At 47.0% G+C, this 26,472-nt stretch overlaps 1 protein-coding gene across 5 annotated transcripts in view; it reads right to left on the bottom strand.

Moving 5' to 3' along the window:
- Positions 1 to 19,750, bottom strand: part of srd5a1 (steroid-5-alpha-reductase, alpha polypeptide 1 (3-oxo-5 alpha-steroid delta 4-dehydrogenase alpha 1)) — a 91,212-nt gene extending 71,462 nt beyond the window's left edge. For all 5 annotated transcript variants that reach the window (XM_070880779.1, XM_070880777.1, XM_070880780.1 and 2 more), the window contains exon 1: positions 19,236 to 19,750. In XM_070880779.1, the coding sequence (XP_070736880.1) occupies positions 19,236 to 19,552 (317 nt within the window). In that variant the 5' untranslated portion in view covers positions 19,553 to 19,750. The remainder of the gene's footprint in view (positions 1 to 19,235) is intronic.
- Between the last annotated feature and the right edge of the window lie 6,722 nt (positions 19,751 to 26,472).

Genomic DNA, 26,472 nt, shown 5'->3' with positions numbered 1-26,472 from the left:
AATCATCCTCATTCTCAGTCATTCCTTTGTTTCTTTCTCAATCCTTAAATCTCATTGGTTGAGATAACTGTTGGTCCCAGATTTCTTTTTGTCAGCTCACACGAGCAGCAAGTTACGATGCAAAAAAAATGTCAACTGAAAAGATGCAGAAAATAGCCTAACGCCATATGCCATGAGATGCCCCACTCCAACAAGATCCGGCCCATTAGCATGCTCTATTACTTCTATATTACATCAACTTGACTCAGTTAATAGCACTCTCTGAATCAGAAGATTGTGGGATCAAGTTAATTCCAGCCTGGATTTATTAAGGGAAGATTGCGTTTGACTGACCTGCTTGAATTTTTTGAGGAGGTAACCAACAGGGTCGATGAGGGTAGTGCGTACGATGTAGTGTATATGGACTTTAGCAAAGCTTTTGATAAGATCCCACATGGTAGACTGGTCATGAAGGTAAAAGCCTATGGGATCCAGGGCAAAGTGGCTTAGAGGTAGGAAGCAAAGGGTAATAGTTGCTGGATGTTTTTATGACTGGAAGGATGTTTCCAGTGGGGTTCTGCAGGGCTCAGTACTGGGTCCCTTGCTTTTTGTGGTATATATCAATGATTTAGATTTGAATATAGGGAGTATGATTAAGCAGTTTGCAGATGAAACTAAAATTAGCTGTGTGGTTGATAATGAAAAGGAAAGTCATTGAGAGGAGACCTAATTGAGGTGTATAAAATTTTTGAGGGGCCTGGATATAGTGGATAGCAAGGGCCTATTTCCATTGGTGGAGGGGTCAATTACAAGGGGCCATAGTTTTAAGGTGGTTGGTGGAAGGTGTAGAGGGGATTTGAGGGGGGCTTCTTCACGCAGAGGGTTGTGGGGGTCTGGAACTCACTGCCTGGAAGGGTGGTGGTTGCAGAAACCCTCACCACATTTAAAAAGGTACCTGGATGGGCACTTGAAGTGCCATAACCTGCAGGGTTACGGACCTAGAGCTGGTAATTGGGATTAGACTGGATAACCTCTTGTTGGCTGGTGCAGAAACGATGGTAAGTACTGCAGGGAATCGAATATGGCCAAGGTGCTCTCCTCGACTAGTTTTGATCGCCTGGATGGGTTAGAGAGGAATTATCTCAGATTTTATTTTCCCCCCCCAATTGGCCTGGATTTTTAATCTGGTTTTTGCCTCTCCCAGGAGGTCGCAAGGATCCGATTGGGGTGGAGTGTAGAATGTTGCGGTATAAGGGGTGTTGCAGTTTGTGTGGGGCGGACTGGTTGAGCTGGATGCTCTTTACCTTTCCGCCATTGTTGATGAGTTTATATGTAACCTTCAGGGCTGCTGACAGAGGGCCGTGGTAGACGCGGGAGTGCTGTGATTTTGAAGGTGACATTACATGTTTGAATTTCTACATAACATGTTTTCTAGTCACATCTGTATGTTCAACATGTTTGTATGTTCAACATGAATCACAGTACCCATTTACTATGGGCTAGACTGTCCACTTAGCTGGCTATCGCCCAACAAATGGGCGATGTTCCAGCTTTCAAGATCGCTGGAACATCATCCATTTTTCTGATCACTAATTTCGGCTTTTTGGGAGGGGCAATAGCTCAGCGATGTGAAATGGGCCTCAGCGATATGGAAGACAAGGCGTCCCAAGCCTCAAGCCTTTCTGCGCATGCGTTTTTTTTTTGCAAAGAAGGTTTCCCGCGATTCAGGAGGTCAGGGTTCATCTGGGCATGCGCAGAAGGCAAAAGGAGGGCGAGGAAAAAAGAGAAAGCAGTTGAGAGATAGAGAGATAGAGAGAGAAAAAGCATAAAAGATGTCCCAGCATGAGTCTGCAGAGAGTGGGCAGGAGGTGGAGGGCAAAGCCGTTTTCGGATGAGGCCGATGAGGCCCTCGTCAGTGAGGTCCATAGCCGGTGGGGCCAACTAACCTGAGGTGGGTGTGGTAAACCGCCACCCTGGGCCTGCGTCCCACGAGGCGGAGGAGGTCAGACCAATGCCACAAGTGCTGGAGCAGCCTGGTTGCTTCGGCAGGAGTAAGTATTAAATAGATTTTAAATTGTAATAATCCACATAATATGTAAATCTCCCGGATTGAAATTAAGCTGGCTATTCTTGCATATATTACCTGCTAAGATCTGGACAGGGCTCGGAACCTGCGCCCTTTTTAAGTCAAGTTTTGGCACCGTCTCCTTTTGGGTTACGTTGATAGATGGGGCACGACTGAGCAATGAGGGGTCCGGTCACCTTTACCCAGACTGTGTCAGTCTCTCCGGCTGCTGTCACTCACACAGTGAGCCAGCCTGGACTGGGGGGGAAGAGCTGCCCTGGGACACTTTTGAACATTAGCTCCAGTCATTGCCGAGCTCACCAGCGGTCCTGATTTCCGCGCCCCCCCCCACACGGGGGCCCTCGTGGAGATTGTAGTCGAGATGTTGTGTGTCAAGCATTAGTTCCTAAACACGACCTTATGAAATATTTTATCTGAACGTAGATGTTATAAGCATGCATCAATAGTGGATACAAACCGTATTAGGATATAACGTTGGAACCTGTTGTCTTTCCATGATAGTACCTAGTCAATTAACTCATGCTATGCTCGTCATGTTTGCAGAGGAAGATATCTAACAATTGCAGGGAGCAGAGGCACACCGGAGGAGGTCCTGCTCAGCTACAGCTGCTCAGCGACCTGGAGGAACATGCAGCAGCACTTGTGGGCACCCACAGTCGCTCGGCCACCACCCGTGGTGGTGCAGATCCCTTGCTTGCGTCATGTGAGTAATGTGTAAAGCAGTGGTAATTCAAAGTAATGTAATGGCATTTCATTGTAATATACGAATTAGGTCATGTTATGCATGCAGTTTCTGTACTATTCTCAAGTTAACAACATAAGAACATAAGAAATAGGAACAGGAGTAGGCCACTTGGCCCCTCGAGACTGCTCCGCCATTAAATAAGATCATGGACTCCGCTCTACTTCCCTGCCCGCTCCCCATAATTCTTCACTCCCTTATCATTCCGAAGTCTGTCTATCTCCGCCTCAAATATAATCACTGATCCAGCCTCCACAGCTGTCTGGGGCAGTGAATTCCACATAGATGTACTACCATATGATGTATTAATATGCAACGTCTCTCGGTCACATTTACTGCAGTAGTGCTGCTCCTCCTACGTATACCAGCGCAGCGCAAGAATCATTTATACCCTTCGGTTCCAATAAGCTCAATTGTGTTTTGCAGGTCACCCAACTCAACAGCCGCAAAGGGAGGCCACACCTGTCCCTTTGCAGGTCATTATCACTACCTGGGGGGTGAGGAGGAGACCACGGAGTCAAAGGAAGGGGTGGAAATTAACAAGGAGGATGTCCCTTGCACCCTGGTATCCGTTGTACCAGCGGCCACATAGTCATCTTCGACAGAAAAAGTAGCAGGCCCAAGCGGCTTGCAGCAGGCAACCCCAAGTCATACAGTGCCCCCATGCCGACCCCACGGAGGTTGAGTTAGCGAGGTCGGCATGTGCTGCGATGAGCAGATCCTAATGAGAACATGACCATACTGTGCAGGGAGAGCATCGCCATAAGTAGAGAGCTGCTCCAGACGATTGGTGGGTTGACCGGAAACATTGTCGCAATGTCCGTCGAATAACGGAGGGCTTCGAGCGCATAGTTGTGGCAATGGGCCAAACAACCGCCACCATCCATGCCGTGCGGCGTGCGATACTGTTGGGAGAAGGCACTGCACTACAAGGTGCCGTCCCACCAACCACTAGCACAGATGCGAGTCGGGAGGAAGAACTTCCTTCTGCCTCGGAAGTCGCTACATCTGAATCATCTTCTCCTCCACCCAGAGGGGATGCTACCACCGTCACCGCCCCCCACCACCACAGCAGCAGGCCTTGAGGTGCCCTGCTGCAAGTCATCCCGGTCCTGTTACTCGGGGATTAAAACACGGGGGGGGGGGGGGGGGGGAAGGGGCGGTCGTATAAAATCTGGAGGGAAGCGTAGCCGCAGGGGTGTTGTTATTGTTAATAGAAATTTGTTGAATGTTGGGGGTGGTGAGAGGGTGTTTTAGTATTTTAAGTTTATTGTTGGTGACTGTTGAGGATGGCCGGGGGGGGGGGGGGGGGGGGGGGGTATTTTTACAGTACATAAAATATTTTATTGACTTTTACAATTGTGCCGTGTCTTCTAATAACGTACGGTAAGGTAAAACATGAATACAATTGTTGGAAAACAATGGCGAGGCCAGGCAAGGATAAAACGTAACGCAACTGCAACTGTTGTCTTTCCAATGTAAGTTCACGCAAAGCGTTCATTTATGAACTGCTGACGCAAGAGTTTTAGAAACATAGAAAATAGGTGCAGGAGCAGGCCATTCGGCCCTTTGAGCCTGCACCGCCATTCAATGAGTTCATGGCTGAACATGCAACTTCAGTACCCGATTCCTGCTTTCTCGCCATACCCCTTGATCCCCCTAGTAGTAAGGACTACATCTAACTCCTTTTTGAATATATTTAGTGAATTGACCTCAACAACTTTCTGTGGTAGAGAATTCCACAGGTTCATCACTCTCTGGGTGAAGAAGTTTCTCCTCATCTTGGTCCTAAATGGCTTACCTCTTATCCTTAGACTGTGACCCCTGGTTCTGGACTTCCCCAACATTGGGAACATTCTTCCTGCATCAAACCTGTCTAAGCCCGTCAGAATTTTAAACATTTCTATGAGATCCACTCTCATTCTTCTGAACTCCAGTGAATACAAGCCCAGTTGATCCAGTCTTTCTTGATATGTCAGTCCCGCCATCCCGGGAATCAGTCTGGTGAACCTTCGCTGCACTCCCTCAATAGCAAGAATGTCCTTCCTCAAGTTAAGAGACCAAAACTATACACTGCGTAGCTCCCACGGGGCTTTTCCAGTCTAGCGAGGGGGCATGGGGGCATGGGTTCATGGTCAGGCTGATTAGGACCTCGGGGAGCACAGTCATCATCCTCCTCCACCTCCTCCTCTTTGTCTTCCTCTTCCCCTCTCTCCCAGAGGGGAATGTCGGTCCACCTCAATAATTGTTGTCCTCTCCCTATAGCTAGTTTATGCAACATGCAGCACACCACAATAAGCTCAGCGACCTGGTCAGGGTGGTATGCAAGTAGCCTCCAGAGTGGTCCAGGCATCTGAAGGGCTGCTTCAGCACTTCAACTGTCTTTTCAACGATACTGCATGTAGCGATATGGCTTTTGTTATATATGCAACCCTATGTAACCAGCATACTACCATCACCAGAGGGCATCTCTGTTGGAGTCGCAAGGGATCCCAGCATCCCTTGGGAGCACTGTATATAAGCATGCCTCCAATGCTGTACCAGCACTCTGGAGTTAGAATAAAGAGACTAAGGTCACACTTACTCACGTCTACAGTACTCAATCACATTACTTTATTCTGGACTTAATAACTGGCGACGAGATAACAAACCAGCATGCAAAAATGCAGAGAACTGTTGGTACCCTGGAGAAATTCTCAGAAGGGGACGATTGGGAGGCCTTCGTGGAGCGACGACCAATACTTCGTGGCCAATGAGCTGGAAGGGAATGAGAACGCTGCCAAACGAAGGGTGATCCTCCTCACCGTCTGCGGGGCAACAACCAATGGCCTCATGAAGAATCTTCTTGCTCCGGTGAAACCAACAACCAAATCGTACGACGAACTGTGTACGCTAGTCCGGGAGCACCTAAATCCGAAGGAGTGTGTTCTGATGGCAAGGTATAGATTTTACACATGTCAACAGTCTGAAGGCCAGGAAGTAGCCAGCTACGCCGCCGAACTAAGGCGCCTTGCAGGACATTGCAAATTTGATGGATTCCTAGAGCAAATGCTAAGAGACATTTTTATGCTTGGCATTGGCCATGAGGTTATTCTTCGCAAACTATTTACTGTTGAAACACCGAACCTGAGCAAAGCTTTAACAATAGCCCAGGCATTTGTGCCCACCAGCGATAACAACAAATTTTGCAGCATAAAGATGTTTCAGCAAGTACTGTACACAAAATAACGTCGTTTTCAGACAGGAATGCATATGGCAGAATGTACACGCCTGCAGCTGCACGACCTCAGGTGACTGAGTCCGCCATCAAATGTTAATGCGAGGCAGTTTAACACCTTCTTGGCGCTGCGGAGGTGATCACTGAGCCCATTAATGCCGCTTCAAAAACTATGCGTGCAAAGGCTTAGAACAATGGGACACCTCCAGCGAATGTGCAGATGAGCTGCAAACCCTGCAAAACACCAGAGGAAGACCAATCCATGGTGGATCAAACTGAACTAGAGACTCACTGGGTACACACCTTCACCACGAAATGTCCACCGATCATGTTAAAAGTTAAATTGAATGGAATTCCAGTATCCATGGAATCGGACACAGGTGCGAGTCAGTCCATCATGAGCAAAAAGGCCTTCGACAGGCTGTGGTGCAACAAGGCATACACAGGCCCAAGCTGAGCCCCATTCACACCAAGCTAAGAACTTACACTAAAGAGCCGATCCCTGTAATTGGCAGTGCAGCAGTAAAAGTCTCCTATGATGGAGCAGTGTACGAACTACCACTATGGATAGTACCAGGAGATGGCCCCACACTGTTCGGCAGAAGCTGGTTGGGAATAATCCGCTAGAACTGGGATGACATCCGAGTGCTTTCGTCCATCGACGATGCCTCGTGCCCAGGTTTTGAGCAAGTTTCCGTCGTTGTTTGAGCCAGGCATCGGAAGTTTCTTGGGGGCAAAGGTGCAGATCCACTTGATTCCCGGTACACGACCCATCCACCACAAGGCACGGGCGGTGCCATATATGATGCAAGAGAAAGTGGAGATCGAGCTAGACAGGCTGCCACGAGAGGGCATCATCACGCCGGTGGAGTTCAAAGAGTGGGCTAGTCTGATTGTTCCGGTTCTCAAGGGCGATGGCACGGTCAGAATTTGCGGGGACTATAAAGTAACGATTAACTGTTTTTCGTTGCAGGACCAGTACCCGCTACCCAAGGCAGACGACCTATTTGTGACGCTGGCACGAAGAAAGACGTTGACCAAGTTGGATCTGACCTTGGCCTACATGACGCAGGAGCTGGCGGAATCTTCAAAAGGCCTCACCTGCATCAACACACACAAAGGTCTGTTCATCTACAATAGATGCCCGTTTGGGAGTTCTTAGGGAGAAGAATCGCGGCAGACGGCATCAGACCCACTGACGCCAAGACGGAGGCCATCAAGAATGCACCGAGACCACAGAACGTGACGGAGCTGCGGTCGTTCCTGGGACTCTTCAATTATTTTGGGAATTTCCTACCCGGGTTAAGCACCTTGCTAGAACCTCTACACACGTTGCTATGCAAGGGAGATGACCGGGTATGGGGGAAATCACGAGGGACAGCTTTTGAGAAAGCCCAAAATCTGTTATGTTCCAACAAACTGCTTGTTCTATATAACCCATGTAAACGTTTAGTGCTAGCTTGCGATGCATCGTCGTATGGGGTCAGGTGTGTGTTACAACAAGCAAATGAATCGGGGACATTGCAACCGGTTGCTTATGTGTCCAGGAGCTTGTCCAAGGCCGAAAGGACCTACAGCATGATTGAAAAAGAAGCTGGCATGTGTTTACGGGGTTAAAAAAATGTATCAGTATCTGTTTGGGCTTATGTTAGAGTGAGAAACTGACCATAAGCCGCTTATAGTTATTCTCAGAGAGCAAAGGTACCAATACCAATGCCTCTGCTCGCATCCAAAGATGGATGCTCACGCTGTCTGCATATAACTATGTAATTTGCCACAGGCCAGGCACAGAGAACTGCACTAACGCCCTCAGTCGGCTACCATTGCCCACCACTGGGGTGGAAATGGCACAGCCTCCAGACTTTCTCTTGGTGATGGATGCATTTGAAAACGAAAAGTCACCCGTTATGGCCCGCCAGGTCAGGACCTGGACCAGCCAGGATCCTTTACTGTCCCTTGCAAAAAAAAAAAATTGTGTCCTTCATGGGAGCTGGTTCAGCGTCCCAGCAGAGATGCATGAAGAGATCAAACTGTTCCAGCAGCGTAAAAACAAATTGTCCATACAGGTGGACTGTCTTTTGTGGGGTAATCGCGTGGTTTTGCCCAAGAAAGGCAGGGAAACGTTCATACGCGAACTACACAGTACCCACTCAGGCATAGTAATGATGAAAGCTATAGCCAGATCCCATATGCGGTGGCCCGGCATCGACTCAGATTTGGAGTCTTGTGTGTGCCAATGCAACACTCGCTCTCAACTGAAAAATGCACCCAGGAAGGCACCGCTAATTTTGTCATGGCCTTCCAAACCGTGGTCTAGGATCCACGTTGACTTTGCTGGCCCGTTTCTAGGCTAAATGTTCTTGGTTGTTGTGGATGCTTATTCAAAGTGGATTGAGACAGTTTCTTAATCGATAAGGGGTTATGGGGAGCAGGCAGGGAAGTGGAGCTGAGTCCATGATCCATTCAACCATGATCTTATTGAATGGCAGAGCAGGCTCGAGTGGCCTGCTCCGCCATTCAATAAGATATGGCCTACTCCTGTTCCTATTTCTTATGTTCTTATGAGCTGGGATATCTCAGCGATGACCTCCTTTCGGAAGCACAGCCTCCTAAGGCACATGTTATAGGACAAGTTCAGGTATGATTGCTTTTCCCTGCAAGTGCGTCGGGTGTAACGTCTCCTCCTCCACAGCAGTCTGCCATCTCTTTGATTGGGCACGTAATGCTCTTCAATATATCTTCTCCCATCTTCAGTCTGCAGTATGTGATTAGTGATACAGAAATTACAGACCCCATCACTAAATCGCTCTAAATTTGTCCTCAACATATAGAAATGTGATTACATGATTGCCAGAAGTCAATAAGGCCCTTAAAATCATTCACAAATTAATTCTCCTCATAGGTTCCTTATTGAAGCAGCCTCTTTCAGTTCCTCTGACATTCAAAATGGCGTCCGTAGTGTCAAGTTCTGCCGAGTAGTGCCAGTCGGAAGCAGCTTTTCTCCAGCAATCTTCTCGGCGAGTGATCAGCCCGGCAACGTGTGGTCGCTGTGGCACCTCGGCGATAGCAGATTCATGTGTGCTGAAAGTTGGGGCGATGATCAGTGGGCAATGTTCCATCCCAACTTTCCACTTTTAAGCTAAAATGGGTGATAGATGGACGATAACCCGGCGATCATCGGTGGAAAGTCTAGCCCTACGAATATAGTCCTTCTTTGTGAAAATTGATGGGAAGAATCCATTCAAAATATTTACTATATCTGACCACCTATAGTAGCTTAACCAATTTATTACGTAACAAATCCACTTGTTCATTAAAGTTTCTTCTACTATTAACCTAGTTTTAAAACTTCTTTGGGTCCCTGTTGCTGCCGTCTGAAATTGGTCTCTCTACTTCATATATTTTTTTACTTCAGCTATCCTGTTGCCTTTTGCAGGATCCCGATTCTTCCTTTTTTGTTTCTGAGTATCTCAAAGTATATTTGTTCTTCTTTTATGTTCTTTCTATCCTGTGTATTAAACATCTGTGGTTGAGGTTGCTAAATTATTTATTTAAAAAAATCTACATACCGTATATACTCGCGTATCATGCGACTTTTGAAGACCTAAATTGTAACCTAAATTTGGGGAGTAGCATGATACGCGAGATACAAAATTTGCGGGTGTGAAGTGCTGGCCAAGATTAGGCTGTTAGGCTGTTAAGCAGACCGTATCCATTTACGGTAAGTCAAATAGTACATATGTATATCAAATAAAGATGATTTTGATAAAACTGCTGTTTTACTTGCTGATACACACGTAATGTTTACGCTTTCCAAATCAGCTGAGAGGCTAACTACCAAAGGAAAACAGAAACGATTCTTAATGAAACTATTACCGGTATATTTATTTTTTTAAATGCTTTAACAATCAAATCTCCATCTATCTCAGCCCATGCTTCTTTTACCCACAAACACAGTAGAGACAAATCCGGAGCCTTCATAGTCCCTCCCTTCGTAAATGATTTCTCTCCTTCCATCATCCAGTCATTCCATTTCTTTCTTATATTGTCTTTAAATGGCTTATTAATGGATACGTCAAGTGGCTGAACGACGCTAGTCAAGCCAGCTGGAATGATTGCTATATCGGTGTTCAATTCGCGAACAGCTTTCACAACAGAATCCACTCGATGTGACCTAAACATATCCCACACAAGTAAACTTTTTTGGTGTCGTAAACCACCTGCTCTTGATTCCCAAACTCTCTTCAGCCAAATCTTGCAGCCATTATCGTTCATCCATCCTTTTTCGTTTCATGATTCGGTTGTTAACATAGAAACATAGAAAATAGGTGGAGCAGGCCATTCAGCCCTTCTAGCCTGCACCGCCACTCAATGAGTTCATGGCTGAACATGAAACTTCAGTACCCCCTTCCTGCTTTCTCGCCATACCCCTTGATCCCCCGAGTAGTAAGGACTTCATCTAACTCCCTTTTGAATATATTTAGTGAATTGGCCTCAACTACTTTCTGTGGTAGAGAATTCCACAGGTTCACCACTCTCTGGGTGAAGAAGTTTCTCCTCATCTCGGTCCTAAATGGCTTACCCCTTATCCTCAGACTGTGACCCCTGGTTCTGGACTTCCCCAACATTGGGAACATTCTTCCTGCATCTAACCTGTCTAAACCCGTCAGAATTTTAAACGTTTCTATGAGGTCCCCTCTCATTCTTCTGAACTCCAGTGAATACAAGCCCAGTTGATCCAGTCTTTCTTGATAGGTCAGTCCCGCCATCCCGGGAATCAGTCTGGTGAATCTTCGCTGCACTCCCTCAATAGCAAGAATGTCCTTCCTCAAGTTAGGAGACCAAAACTTTACACAATACTCCAGGTGTGGCCTCACCAAGGCCCTGTACAACTGTAGCAACACCTCCCTGCCCCTGTATTCAAATCCCCTCGCTATGAAGGCCAACATGCCATTTGCTTTCTTAACCGCCTGCTGTACCTGCATGCTAACCTTCAATGACTGATGTACCATGACACCCAGGTCTCGTTGCACCTTCCCTTTTCCTAATCTGTCACCATTCAGACAATAGACTGTCTCTCTGTTTTTACCACCAAAGTGGATAACCTCACATTTATCCACATTATACTTCATCTGCCATGCATTTGCCCACTCACCTAACCTATCCAAGTCACTCTGCAGCCTAATAGCATCCTCCTCGCAGCTCACACTGCCACCCAACTTAGTGTCATCTGCAAATTTGGAGATACTGCATTTAATCCCCTCGTCTAAATCATTAATGTACAATGTAAACAGCTGGGGCCCCAGCACAGAACCTTGCGGCACCCCACTAGTCACTGCCTGCCATTCTGAAAAGTACCCGTTTACTCCTACTCTTTGCTTCCTGTCTGACAACCAGTTCTCAATCCACGTCAGCACACTACCCCCAATCCCATGTGCTTTAACTTTGCACATTAATCTCTTGTGTGGGACCTTGTCGAAAGCCTTCTGAAAGTCCAAATATACCACATCAACTGGTTCTCCTTTGTCCACTTTACTGGAAACATCCTCAAAAAATTCCAGAAGATTTGTCAAGCATGATTTCCCTTTCACAAATCCATGCTGACTTGGACCTATCATGTCACCATTTTCCAGATGCACTGCTATGACATCCTTAATAATTGATTCCATCATTTTACCCACTACTGAGGTCAGGCTGACCGGTCTATAATTCCCTGTTTTCTCTCTCCCTCCTTTTTTAAAAAGTGGGGTTACATTGGCTACCCTCCACTCCATAGGAACTGATCCAGAGTCAATGGAATGTTGGAAAATGACTGACAATGCATCCGCTATTTCCAAGGCCACCTCCTTAAGTACTCTGGGATGCAGTCCATCAGGCCCTGGGGATTTATCGGCCTTCAATCCCATCAATTTCCCCAACACAATTTCCCGACTAATAAAGATTTCCCTCAGTTCCCCCTCCTTACTAGACCCTCTGACCCCTTTTATATCCGGAAGGTTTTTTGTATCCTCCTTAGTGAATACCGAACCAAAGTACTTGTTCAATTGGTCTGCCATTTCTTTGTTCCCCGTTATGACTTCCCCTGATTCTGACTGCAGAGGACCTACGTTTGTCTTTACTAACCTTTTTCTCTTTACATACCTATAGAAACTTTTGCAATCCACCTTAATGTTCCCTGCAAGCTTCTTCTCGTACTCCATTTTCCCTGCCCTAATCAAACCCTTTGTCCTCCTCTGCTGAGTTCTAAATTTCTCCCAGTCCCCAGGTTCACTGCTATTTCTGGCCAATTTGTATGCCACTTCCTTGGCTTTAATACTATCCCTGATTTCCCTTGATAGCCACGGTTGAGCCACCTTCCCTTTTTTATTTTTACGCCAGACAGGAATGTACAATTGTTGTAATTCATCCATGCGGTCTCTAAATGTCTGCCATTGCCCATCCACAGTCAACCCCCTAAGTATCATTCGCCAATCTATCCTAGCCAATTCACGCCTCATACCTTCAAAGTTACCCTTCTTTAAGTTCTGGACCATGGTCTCTGAATTTACTGTTTCATTCTCCATCGTAATGCAGAATTCCACCATATTATGGTCACTCTTCCCCAAGGGGCCTCGCACAATGAGATTGCTAATTAATCCTCTCTCATTACACAACACCCAGTCTAAGATGGCCTCCCCCCTAGTTGGTTCCTCAACATATTGGTCTAGAAAACCATCCCTTATGCACTCCAGGAAATCCTCCTCCACTGTATTGCTTCCAGTTTGGCTAGCCCAATCTATGTGCATATTAAAGTCACCCATTATAACTGCTACACCTTTATTGCATGCACCCCTAACTTCCTGTTTGATGCCCTCCCCAACAACCCTATTACTGTTTGGAGGTCTGTACACAACTCCCACTAACGTTTTTTGCCCTTTGGTGTTCTGCAGCTCTACCCATATAGATTCCACATCATCCAAGCTAATGTCTTTCCTAACTATTGCATTAATCTCCTCTTTAACCAACAATGCTACCCCACCTCCTTTTCCTTTTATTCTATCCTTCCTGAATGTTGAATACCCCTGAATGTTGAGTTCCCAGCCCTGATCATCCTGGAGCCACGTCTCCGTAATCCCAATCACATCATATTTATTAACATCTATTTGCACAATTAATTCATCCACCTTATTGCGGATACTCCTTGCATTAAGACACAAAGCCTTCAGGTTGTTTTTTTAACACCCTTTGTCCTTTTAGAATTTTGCTGTACAGTGGCCCTTTTTGTTCTTTGCCTTGGGTTTCTCCGCCCTCCACTTTTCCTCATCTCCTTTCTGTCTTTTGCTTTTGCCTCCTTTTTGTTTCCCTCTGTCTCCCTGCATTGGTTCCCATCCCCCTGCCATATTAGTTTAAATCCTCCCCAACAGCACTAGCAAACACTCCCCCTAGGACATTGGTTCCGGTCCTGCCCAGGTGCAGACCGTCCGGTTTGTACTGGTCCCACCTCCCCCAGAACCGGTCCCAATGCACCAGGAATTTGAATCCCTCCCTGTTGCACCACTGCTCAAGCCACGTATTCATCTGCGCTATCCTGCGATTCCTACTCTGACTATCACGTGGCACTGGTAGCAATCCCGAGATTACTACTTTTGAGGTCCTACTTTTTAAATTTAGCTCCTAGCTCCTTAAATTCGTTTCGTAGGACCTCATCCCTTTTTATACCTATGTCGTTGGTACCAATGTGCACCACAACAACTGGCTGTTCTCCCTCCCATTTCAGAATGTCCTGCACCCGCTCCGAGACATCCTTGACCCTTGCACCAGGGAGGCAACATACCATCCTGGAGTCTCGGTCGCGGCCGCAGAAACGCCTATCTATTCCCCTCACCATTGAATCCCCTATCACTATTGCTGTCCCACTCTTTTTCTTGCCCTCCTGTGCAGCAGAGCCAGCCACGGTGCCATGAACTTGGCTGCTGCTGTCCTCCCCTGATGAGTCATCCCCCTCAACAGTACTCAAAACAGTGTATCTGTTTTGCAGGGGGATGACCACAGGGGAACCCTGCACTACCTTCCTTGCACTACTCTTCCTGCTGGTCTTCCATTCCCTAGCTGGCTGTGGACCCTTTCCCTGCGGTAAGACCAACTCACTACACGTGATACTCACGTCATTCTCAGCATCGTGGATGCTCCAGAGCGAATCCACCCTCAGCTCCAACTCCGCAACGCGGACAGTCAGGAGCTGGAGGTGGATACACTTCCTGCACACGTAGTCGTCAGGGACACCGGAAGTGTCCCTGAGTTCCCACATGGTACAGGAGGAGCATAACACCCGACCGAGCTCTCCTGCCAAGGTCTGTATTCGATCGTTGTTATGTGTTAGGGTACTTGTTACGTGTTGGGTACTTGTTCAACTTGTTTGAAAGCCTAGCCTAGTGTCATCTGGTATCTCAAAAAAGTGACTCGCATGATACATGAGATATATGATAAAATCATGTTTTGGGGACGAAAATTTAGGGGTCGCATGATACGCGAGATCGTAGGATACGCGAGTATATACGGTATATGCTTTCTTATCAGCCCAAAACATCAGCTCAGATTTTCCTGCAATGGCGAGATCTACGATATTGTCATCATCATCATAGGCAGTCCCTCGGAATCGAGGAAGACTTGCTTCCACTCCTGAAGCGAGTTCTTTGGTGGCTGGACAGTCCAATACGAGAGCCACAGACTCTATTACAGGTGGGGCAGATCGTCGTTGAGGGAAGGGGTGGGTGGGACTGGTTTGCCGCACGCTCTTTCCACTGTCTGCGCTTGATTTCTGCATGCTCTCGGCATTGAGACTCTAGGTGCTCAGTGCCCTCTCGGATGCACTTCCTCCACTTCGGGCAGTCTTGGGCCAGGGACTCCCAGGTGTCAGTGGGGATGTTGCACTTTATCAGGGAGGCTCTGAGGGTGTCCTTGTAGTGTTTCCGCTGCCCACCTTTGGCTCGTTTGCCATGAAGGAGCTCCAAGTAGGGCACTTGCTTTGGGAATCGCGTGTCTGGCATGCGGACAATGTGGCCTGCCTAGCGGAGCTGATCAAGTGTGGTCAGTGCTTCAATGCTGGGGACACCGTAATCATTGGCGCCTCATGCACCAATTTCAGTTAATACATTCCTCCATATTTTCCTGCATTTCTAATTAGAATATGCCACAGCGTATGGTGGTGATGAATCAGAAGCAACGCGGCTCATGTCCAATGGCCAATGTTTGACATGAGCACCCTTCTGTGACAATTCTTGAAACTACAAGAACTGTGTTATTTAATCATAAACAGTCATATCATTTGCAGCAGTTTAACCTTTAATATCTACTAACATATTTGTGAGTGGTCAACCTTTCTCAATTTTCAGATGCTGTAATCAGTGATAAATAACCATTAACTAGATGTGTTATGATTATGGCTATTTATTAGGCTAAGGTGACTCAGGCATTTGAAGCTTTATCTACTACAATTTATTCTGTTACATCAAAACAATGCACAAGTTAATATCCTCAAAAAAGTATTGGCAAATTACCCAAATTTTCCTGCAACGGTGAGATACACCATAAATGTAATTGTTAAGCAAACTGAGAAACTGATCTCGCTGTTAACTTACTCCAATAAACTACATCTCCTAGCAGCTAAAAAAGTATAAAACATACCAGCACCAGGCTAACTCCAGTAACCGGAAGCAAACATCATCATGGACTGCAATTAATAGGTTATGTGATTTCAATTTTAAACCCAATTGATAATGGGAAGTCAAGGATGCACCAAACAAAATAAACTAAATATTTTATTTCATGGCAATAACTGCCTTTCCAAAAATAATAAAGACAAAATAGAAAGTGATTACAGACTCAGCGATGATTTCATCTGAGGAACTATAACAGGTGCCATTTCAGGTTGAAACCTGAATTTGTTTGTTTGTTCTGGGAAAATGTGGAAACTACATAATTTACTGTAAATATTTGCCCCAGTGGGTCAGAGCTCTGATAACCTTCTAATTGGTTTCAACGAAGCTAACAGTGAAGCGGCGCAAAAGTGCCAGGAAAATATGGAGTGGCATAATTAATGGTGTAAGGCATTTTATAATTCCCTTTTTCTCGTGACCCAGACATTGCTGGAGAGCATGACGAGCGGTGTTAATTGGATTTTTCCCCTCACCCTTCAGATTGTACTATTTTTCATAGAATAGAATCACAGAACTTTACCGTACGGAAGGAGGCCATTCTGCCCGTTGTGCCTCTGCGGCCAAAGAAGATCTATCTAGCCTAATCCCACTTTCCAGCTCTTGGTCTGTAGCCCTTCAGGTTACAGCACTTCAAGTGCACATCCAAGTACTTTTTAAATGTGATGAGGGTTTCTGCTTCTACTACCCTTTCAGGCAGTGAGTTCCATTTTGCTACAAATGCGAATTGGCTCTGGGACCTTGGTGAACATCGGGTCCAATGGTCTATGCCCTTAACCAATTAAATTGAAAGGTTGAGAAGGAAACAGAGCAGATAACGGAGAAGGAAATAGGGTGAATTAGAGTTAAATTAGATATGGAAAGAAAAATAAAAAGAGTGAAGGAAAGATTGGATAAAAGATAAGAGAAGAAAATGAGATAGAAAGGAAAATTAAGAAAATAAATTAAACATTTAAAATCTAAAAAGCCTCCAGGAACTGTTCCCTTTCTGGGCCTCTGGAGTATCAATGCAGGAACATCAATAACAGTGTCCTTACGATGCGAGATCGTGGCCGGAAATGTGTGGCGAGATTAATTCGTCATTACGGTGCAAATCCTGCAATTTCTTGACATTCATGAAGAGATTGGCCTGGAAATTCCGGCCTCTCCGGGTCCATACGAAGTTTCTACGGACCCAGGAAGGCATTGGGAAAGCCGGTTTTCAGCACACAATGCACTGAAAACTGGCCTTTCCAATCTGTCAAGCTGGAGCTTGACAAATCTCACGCATATCCGGAGCGAGGACATTTGCTTGGTATTTACCCATATCTTGCCCAGCAAAAGTCCTCAAAATTCTTGCACCTGATACAGGCGTAAGAGATTAAAAACATACAAAAATATAATAATTAAATTTAAAAAACACATTTTTAAAAACCCTGCCCACCAGGTTACATTTATTTAATGATCATTTTAAAAACATTGTCTTTTTTTTCCCCTCATTAATAGCAATGAGAACTCGTAGATACGGAGTTCTCATTGCTATTAATGAGAAAGCTGTGGAATACAGTACCTGATTGGCTGAGCAGTCACACATGACTGCATCTTCTGCATAGGAACCTGGAGGACGGGAGCACGCTTCGCAGCGCAGGAAGAGAAGGCCTCCCCACCAGAATCGTAGGCTCCTCCTGGACCAGCAGGTAGATTCGTAGACATTTTTCAGATCAGAGACATCTGCCCGTGGGAAGCCTCCGACTGCAATTTCTGGGTCATTGACAGCGAGCTAAAGTTTGTGCGAGGCTAACGGTGGGGCGGCGAAAATCGTCCAGCAACCTGTGGCGATTCGCACCTCATGGGCTATTTCTTCCTCGTCATGAATTGCTGGATTTACTGCACAATAATGGTGTGCATATGAAATTCACCATAATTTTCCTCACAATAACTGGACCAGAGTGCCGTTTAAGGGTTGCTATGTATTGTGTTCCTAACACAGATGTGACTGCATACAGGGAGGTTAAAGTAACAGTGACCTCAATCTTTATTAAGATACTCCAGAGTGAGGAACAGGCCTTAGGGGCTGGCTTATATACAGTGCTCCCAAGGGATGCTGGGATCCCTTGGGACTTCAGGGGATGCACTCCCTGGTGGCGGAACATGGGAGTGCATGCTTTACAGATACACAACATCACTCCTCCCCCCCCCCGCAAGTCAAAGTAAAAACAATTTACAAGGTGAGGCGGTCGGGAGCTTTTCTTTCCCTGGTAGACCGCGTCGGTATAAATGTCTGTTCTGGTGTGTTGGCTGGCGTGTTGTTGGCCCTACAGGGCTGCTGGGTGAGCCTAACCTTGCTGGGCTGTTGGGTTCAATTTCCTGGTCCGGGGTGGTGGTATTGATCCTTTGGGTGTGTGTTGTGGGCTCGAAAAAGATGGTGTCTGCTGTGGGTTGTTCAGGGCAGTCCGTGAACTGCAGCCTCGTTTGGTCCAGGTGCTTTCTGTAAATTTGTCTATTGTCTAGTTTGACTACAATCACCCTACTCCCTTCTATTACTATCACTGTGCCCACGATCCACTTGGGACCATGTCCATAGTTTAGCACATACACAGGGTCATTCAGATCAATTTCCCATGACACAGTGGCGCAACCATCATTTACATTTTGTTGCTGCCGCCTGCTCTCTACCTGATCATGCAGGTGGGGGTGAACCAGCGAGAGTCTGGTTTTAAGTGTCCTTTTCCTGAGTAGCTCAGCCGGGGGCACCCCTGTGAGCGAGTGGGGCCTTGTGCGGTAGCTGAGCAGTACTCGGGACAGGCGGGTTTGGAGTGAGCCTTTTGTGACTCGTTTAAGGCTCTGTTTGATTGTTTGTACTGCTCGCTCTGCATGACCATTGGAGGCTGGTTTCACGGGGCCAAGGTGACCTGTTTGATCCCATTGCGGGTCATGAATTCTTTAAATTCGGCACTGATGAAACGTGGCCTGTTGTCACTGACCAGTATGTCAGGCAGGCCGTGGGTGGCAAACATGGCCCTCTGGCTTTCAATGGTGGCGGTGGCGATGCTTCCCGACATTATTTCACATTCAATCCATTTTGAAAAAGCATCCACCACCACCAGGAACATTTTACCGAGAAACGGGCCCGCATAGTCGACATGGATCCTTGACCATGGTCTGGAGGGCCAGGACCACAAACTTAGTGGTGCCTCTCTGGGCGCGTTGCTCAACTGAGCACACACGCTGCATTGCCGTACACAGGACTCTAAGTTAGAGTAGATACCGGGCCACCACACGTGGGATCTGGCTATCGCTTTCATCATTACAATACCTGGTGTGTGCTGTGGAAATCCGAGATGAACGTCTCCCTGCACTATTATTAAGACACTCCAGAGTGAGAAACAGGCCTTCGGGGCCAGCTTAGATTCAGGGGATGCGCTCCCTGGTGGCGGAACATGGGAGTGCATGCTTTACAGATACACAACACTATGCTATATATTATTGTCCTACTTGTTATCATAAATGTAGTTCAGTTAGGACACCCGAGGCTCTTACCTGTGGATGTAGTGGCAAATAAACATGCCAAGGAGGAGCTGGTTGGAAAGCTGCAAAGGTCGAATATCAGTGCTGAAAAACACCAGATAGACTGGCACTGCCAGGGACGGGAACTCCTGGATAAACCAAGCAACCTTCACATTGACTGGAAATCCGAATTTCCTGCTAGCAAATCTCCCGTAAGGCATATTAACGAACCGCATGACCAAGAAAGCACAGCCTCCCATAAGGAACATGAACCAGGACAACGATTCCAAGAGCAGCTCGCTTTCATTGTCCACACCCAAAACAAACCGAAACATAGACTGCGAGAACATAATGGAGAATTAAAGCCAATTGCGAGGTCTTTCTTTATTTACACTGGAGAGAATGTGGTCACTATTAAGCCAGTGGTACTGAAATGCCAAATTAAAATGCAGTGAAGTACAACTAAATATTGTCCTATCTCCAGTACAAAAGGCTTTAATTTAAAAGAATTTAGCTTTTTGAGCGGAAGGAGAATTTGTGATTGACTTTGATACCAACCATTCAAAACTGACGTTGGTTTGAGAGACTCTGTGACGTTCTTAGTTTGACAGCAATCGGAACATCCAAAACGAGCGAATTACAGGACAGCGCGAAGCAAAGGAGCGAATTAAACCAGAGCAGCGTTCCCACCCCTGCACACCTCTCAATTGGTGAGCACAAACATCTATCAGAGGAAGTCCCTTGTCTCACAGCAGCAAGCAAGGGAGGAATTGTAAATAACATTAGACTGTGTGTTTCACTTAGCATGCTGAGGGGCACGTTGGAACTATTTAGTATATTTATGAGTAATAGTTGCAAATAAATGAAATGTTCATTGTAATATCACAAGCATAGGAGGGCAATAATGAAGCGACTAATCGACAAATATACACTATAGCCACATTCTGGAAAATGTGGGTCCACTTTTTTTAAACACATATTTCAACAGCTGTTGTCAAAGTGCCTTTGCCAGAGTTTGTAAGCAAGCAACCTGCTCATCTGTTGGTATGCGATCATCTGCTAGCAAGCGAAGCTCACTCCCTGCTTCTATTCCCTCCTGAACTGTTAATTAAAAAAGAAACTTAATGGCCTGGAATTTGCGGTGAACTGGCAGCATTCATCATCATTCCGCCTTTGAAACTGACCGCAACTTTCGGATTTAGTGCGTACGCAGGCGCGTGCGGAAATCCTGAAGTTGGGTCCATCATTCACAAGCTCCGACACAGAGTTTGAAATATTGAAACATTTTTGAAATATTGTCAAAGTAGTTCTGTAACTGAGTGCAATGTGGGGAAATGGTGTAAATTAGCAATTGTCATAATTAAATAAAAAGAAAAAAACCTGAGCAAAAAAAAAATGAAAAGCGCTCCAGCACTTTATAGGTGACAGTAAGACTGGCCATTCAGAGGTAGCAATCTGATGAAGTGTCTTTGAATCGATTTCTAGACTTAATCCAAGAAGTTTTTAAAAACAATTTTTATTTGATGAAAGCCTGGAGCTGTTAAAGCTGTGTCACTGTCACACAGACCTATGGAGAGGGATGATTAGCAGGGAAGGGGTAGGGAAAACCAACTCGAATGGTATCCTCCTCCTGACGAAATGCACAGAACATGATCTTATCATAACCAGCACCTTGTTTCATCAGAAAGACAAGTACAAGGCCTCCTGGTAATACCCTCGCTCCAGGCACTGGCATCTGCTAGATTACGTCATCGACCAAGCGAGGGACCACAAGGACATCCGCATCACTCGCGCCATGACAGGATCTGACGACTGCTGGACTGACCACCAGCTAATCCGCTCTGATATCTCCAGCAACGTAGCCTCAAAACGGCGGAGCAACAGAAATGCTGCCGCAAAAAGATCAACGCTCAAAGATCCTGCAAAGAAAGCCCTACTCAGCCAACGCCTCATAGACATCCTCACGACCTCAAAGAACCGGAGCTGCAGAGTGTCCATAGTGTCTGGTCTGCCCTCTTCTTTTTCTTAGGCAGTTCCCCGGAGTCAAGGATGACTTGCTTCTACACTAAAATGAGTTCTAAGATGACTGATGAGACCAATGTAGGCCAGGTCCCAAACACCATTTTAAAGGGTGGAAGATGCCTGTGCATGAATTCTTTTAATGTGGGGTGGCCATTGCACACCAGCTACCACATGAATTTGACAGAGCAAGGTCTTGGTCCAATGGCAAGCGGATCCAAGATGATTGGAGACCAGACTCTGCTGCATGGGCCTAGCACACACACACATATTCCTACTGACCACCTCCCTCAGGTTCTCTCTCCCTAGTTTTCAGAGATCGCAGTGTCGGTGAGTGCATTAATCTTGCAGCAGCTTGCATATTTGTCCGTAGAATACGGACACTGTACCCCGGGCCCCCTGGCTGCAGCTCCAGCACACTGCTCTGCATGCGCAGGCTCTGCTGCGCTTTTTCCACTCTCTCCAGCCACTCAAGCTTTGGTCATTGGTTATCACTTGTATTCTGGCCTTATCCCAATCTCACCGCTGGCCTTGGGTCATGACCTCGCTGCCGGCCTTGGGTCCCGACCGCGCTGCTGGCCTTGGCCCGTGGTGAACCTTTCCTGTGCTCCTAAGATTGCGCTCTTGGGCTCCCTTTTGCTGAGATATGGTTGGGCCCCTTATCCACCCCCTTGTCCACCAGTGTGATGTGGCTGTAGTATGTGGCTCAGAAACATGGACTGTTATGTATTTAATCCCTTGTAACCTGTATGACACCTGACCACCAGAGGGCCCACCTGTTGGAGTCCCAAGGGATCCCAGCATCCCTTGGGAGCACGGTATATAAGCAGGCCGCCCACGAGGTACCTGCACTCTGGAGTCTTATTAAAGGAAGGTCACACTTGCTCATTGTCCGTAGTACTCAGTTTCATCCTTTATTATGAGTGTACCAATTGGCGATGAGGTAACGAACAACCGCGCGAAAAGGCAAAGAACAGCCGGTATCATGGAGAAGTTCTCAGAAGGGGATAATTGGGAGGCCTTTGTGGAAAGACTCGACCAATACTACGTGGCCAACGAGCTGGAAGGGGACGAGAATGAAGGGCGATCCTCCAAACTGTCTGCGGGGCAACAACGTATGGCCTCATGCAGAATCTCCTGGCTCCGGCAAAACCAACAGAGAAATCCTACGAAGAATTGTGTACGCTGGTCTGGGAGCACCTAAATCCTAAGGAAAGCATTTTGATGGCGAGATATCGGTTCCACACGTGTCAACGATCGGAGGGTCAGGAAGTGGCGAGCTATGTCACAGAACTAAGGCTCCTTGCAGGACATTATGAGTTTGAGGGATTCCTAGAACAAATGCTCAGAGACTTTTTAGTGCTGGGCATTGGACATGAGACAATCCTTCACAAACTGTTGACTGTAGAAACTCCGAATCTAAGTAAAGCCATAACGATAGCCCAGGCATTTATGTCCACCAGCGACAACACCAAGCAGATTTCGCAGAGTAAAGAAGTTTCCGCCAGTACTGTGCATAAAATAACGTCAGTCTCGAGCAGAAATGTACATGGCAGGACATACACGCCGGCTGCGGCTGCCTAACATCAGTTGACTCAGAGTCTACCATCAGTTGTTAATGCGAGGCAGTTAACACCTTGTTGGTGTTGTGGAGGTGATCATCGGCCCCATCAGTGCCGCTTCAAGGACTATGCGTGCAATGGTTACAGAACAATGGGACACCTCCAGCGAATCTGCAGGCAAGCTGCAAACCCTGTAAACCACTACGTTGCAGAGGAAGATCGATCCACTATGGATCAAGCTGAATTGAAGACTCGTACAGAGGAGGCAGAAGTGTACAAGGTACACACATTCTGTCATGTATTCAACTGTCATTGTCACCCATGTATAAGCTGACCTAAGTTGTATACCTTGAGAACACTGACCACAGGGGGCGAACTTGTGGAAGACACTCCTAACCTGGATTTTCCGGTATAAAAGCGTAAGCTCCACCCACTGTCTGCCTCTTGAGGTCTTGGTAATAAAGGTAACTGGTCACAGAGTGATCTTTTCTCAAGTATGGGCCTCGTGTGCATTTATACTGTATAGTAAGGACATATTATTGCCGACGAGAAACTGGGATTTAAACCATGCGAGCATGGCCACTAGCAGCACAGAAGAGAGGTACTGTGTTGGTGATGATTGGGACGACTTTATTGAGAAACTACAGCAAAGTTTTGTCACTAAGGAATGGTTGGGACAGGATTCGGCCGACAAACGCAGGGCTCATCGCCTGACGGTTTGTGGATCTGATGGAGGACCTTCTAGCGCCAGAGAAGCCGGCGGACAAGACATGCGAAGAACTCAGTAAGTTGATCGGGGAACACCTTAAACCGGCGAGCAGCATGCACATGGCGAGACACTGGTTTTACATGCACCGGCGGCAAGAAGGGCAAAGCATTCCAGACTTCATGGCAGATCTCAGGTGACTGGTGAGCCTATGTAAGTTCCCAGATGCATGCAGAGTGGAGATGCTGCGAGACTTTTTTATTGAGGGGATCGGGCATGCTGGGGTTTTCAGGAAACTGATTGAGACCAAAGACTTGACTTTGGAAGCGGCGGCTATGATAGCCCAAACAATTATCTCAGGGGAGCAAGAGACCAGAATGATTTATGGCAAAAATCTTGGCTCAAATGCGGCAAACGACCAGGGAGTCAACATTGTTAACGCGGCACACCATTCTCTAGGCAGACAATGGCAATCGGACATGCCCCAGCATGCAGTCGAACCCAAAGGGGGAATTCAACAGAGACAATGGCTAGCTGAACGGCGATTCATGCCATCGCAATGGATAATGTGGCCAGTAATGGGGCCATCAACACCTGTTAATGGTGTGCTTAAGGACAGTTACAGAGACAGTCAGAGACGATTGACTGGTAATGGACCTTTTGTTTCCAACAACGGAGCCTCCAGTTCATGCTGGAGGTGTGGAGGCAAACACCCAGCCAGAGCTTGCAGGTATCAGCAATATACCTGCAGAAACTGCAACGTCAGCGGTCACTTGGTGCGTATGTGCAGGAAGCCTGCTGCCAGGTTGATATACTAGGAGCACAGGCCCGATGTAAGCCCTACGAGGCCAAATGAATACTGGGGGAAATCGCTGGACGCTGAAGTTCAGCGAGTTCATGTGGAGCACATATACAGTTCATATACTAGGACGCCACCGATAATGATGAAAGTGCTCCTCAATGGCATCCCAGTATTAATGGAGCTAGACACCGGGGCCAGCCAGTCCCTGATGAGTATCAAACAGTTCGAAAGGTTGTGAGTGTCCAAGGCCAGGAGGCCAAAATTATTGCCGATTGACGCACTGCTACGGACATATAAAAAGATCATTCCGGTGCTAGGCAGCGCCATGGTAGTCGTGACCCACAAAGTTTCGGAGAACAGGCTGCCACTCTGGACTGTCCCAGGGGACGGTTCCGCACTACTGGGGAGAAGTTGGCTTGTTGTCATGAACTGGAAATGGAGCGATGTCAATGCAATTTTTTCTGTGGAGCGAGTATCATGCTCACAGGTCCTGGACAAATTTGACTCATTATTTCAACCCGGCATCGGCACTTTCATGCGAACCAAGGTAGTGATTCACATAAACCCGGATGCCAGGCCAGTACACCACAAGGCCAGAGCAGTGCCGTACGTGATGCGGGAAAAGATAGAATGCGAATTGGACCGCCTGCTGAGGGAAGGCATCATCTCGCCAGTCGAAGTCAGTGACTGGGCGAGCCCGATTCCGTCGGTGCTCAAGGCGGATGGGTCGGTCAGGATATGTGGTGATTACAAGGCCACCATCAATCGGGTGTCACTCCAAGACCAGTACCCGCTACCGAGAGCGGAGGACCTCTTTGCGACGCTATCCGGTGGCAAACTTTTTTCAAAATTGGATCTGACCTCAGCTTACATGACCCAGGAACTGGCGAGTGAGTCGAAGAAGCTGACCACCATCACGATACACAAGGGGTTGTTTGAGTATAACAGATGTCCGTTCGGGATTTGCTCAGCCGTCGCAATCTTACAGCAAAATATGGAAAGCCTCCTCAAGTCGATTCCAAGGACGATGGTTTTTCAAGACGACATCCTCATCACGGGTTACAATACTAAAGAACGACTCCACAACCTGGAGGAGGTGCTACGCAGACTGGACCGGGTAGGGCTGCGACTGAAAAAGGTGAAGTGCTTCTTCCTAGCTCCAGAGGTAGAATTCCTGGGGATGAGGGTAGCAGCAAACAGGATCAGACCTACTGCATCCAAAACGGAAGCGATCCAGAGAGCACCCAGATCCTGTAACACGACGGAGCTGCGTTCATTCCTGGGGCTCCTGAACTATTTTGGTAACTTTCTTCCCAAATTGAGTACGCTGTTAGAGCCGCAAGATGTGCTCCGATGCAAAGGTCGCGATTGGGTCTGGGGGGACAGCCAGGAAAGGGCTTTTGATAGAGCACACAAATTGTTATGCTCCAACAAACGGTTAACGTAATATGACCTGTGTAAGAAATTAGTTTTAACGTGTGATGTATCGTCCTATGGGGTCGGGTGTGTGTTGCAGCATATGAATGCCAATGCTCAGTTACAGCTGGTAGCTTATGCCTCCGGAAGTCTGTCCCGAGCAGAAAGGGGCTACGGGATGGTAGAAAAGGAAGCGCTAGCATGTGTATATGCAGTAAAAAAAATGTACCAGTACCTGTTTGGCAGGAAATTTGAGCTGGAGACCGATCAGAAACCCCTAATGTCCCTCTTGGCCGACAACAAGGCCATAAATGAAAATGTATCGGACGCATACAGAGGTGGGCACTTACATTAGCCGCCTATGATGACACAATTCGGCACAGACCGGGCACTGAAAACTGCGCCCATGCACTTAACAGGCTACCACTAGCCACCACTGAGGGGGCAGCTGAGCATGATGCTGAGATGGTCATGGCTGTTGAAGCTTTCGAAAGCAAAGGCTCACCTGTGACAGCCCGTCAGATTAAAGTCTGGACAAATAAAGACCCACGACTGTCTTTAATTAAGAAATATGTTCTGAATGGGGACTGGGCAGCCACGTACAGGGCATGCCCTGAGAAATTTAAACCATTTCATAGGCGCAAGGATGAACTCTCGATTCAGGCCGATTGCCTACTGTGGGGAAACTGAGTAGTCATGCCCCAGAAGGGCAGAGAGGTGTTTATCAGAGAACTTCACAATGAGCACCCGGGCATTGTCATGATG

The sequence above is a fragment of the Pristiophorus japonicus genome, chromosome 5 (genome assembly GCF_044704955.1).
Source record: "Pristiophorus japonicus isolate sPriJap1 chromosome 5, sPriJap1.hap1, whole genome shotgun sequence".
Lineage (NCBI taxonomy): Eukaryota > Metazoa > Chordata > Chondrichthyes > Pristiophoridae > Pristiophorus > Pristiophorus japonicus.
Note: the sequence above shows the minus strand (reverse complement) of the source record. Positions and strands in the feature narration are given on the sequence as shown.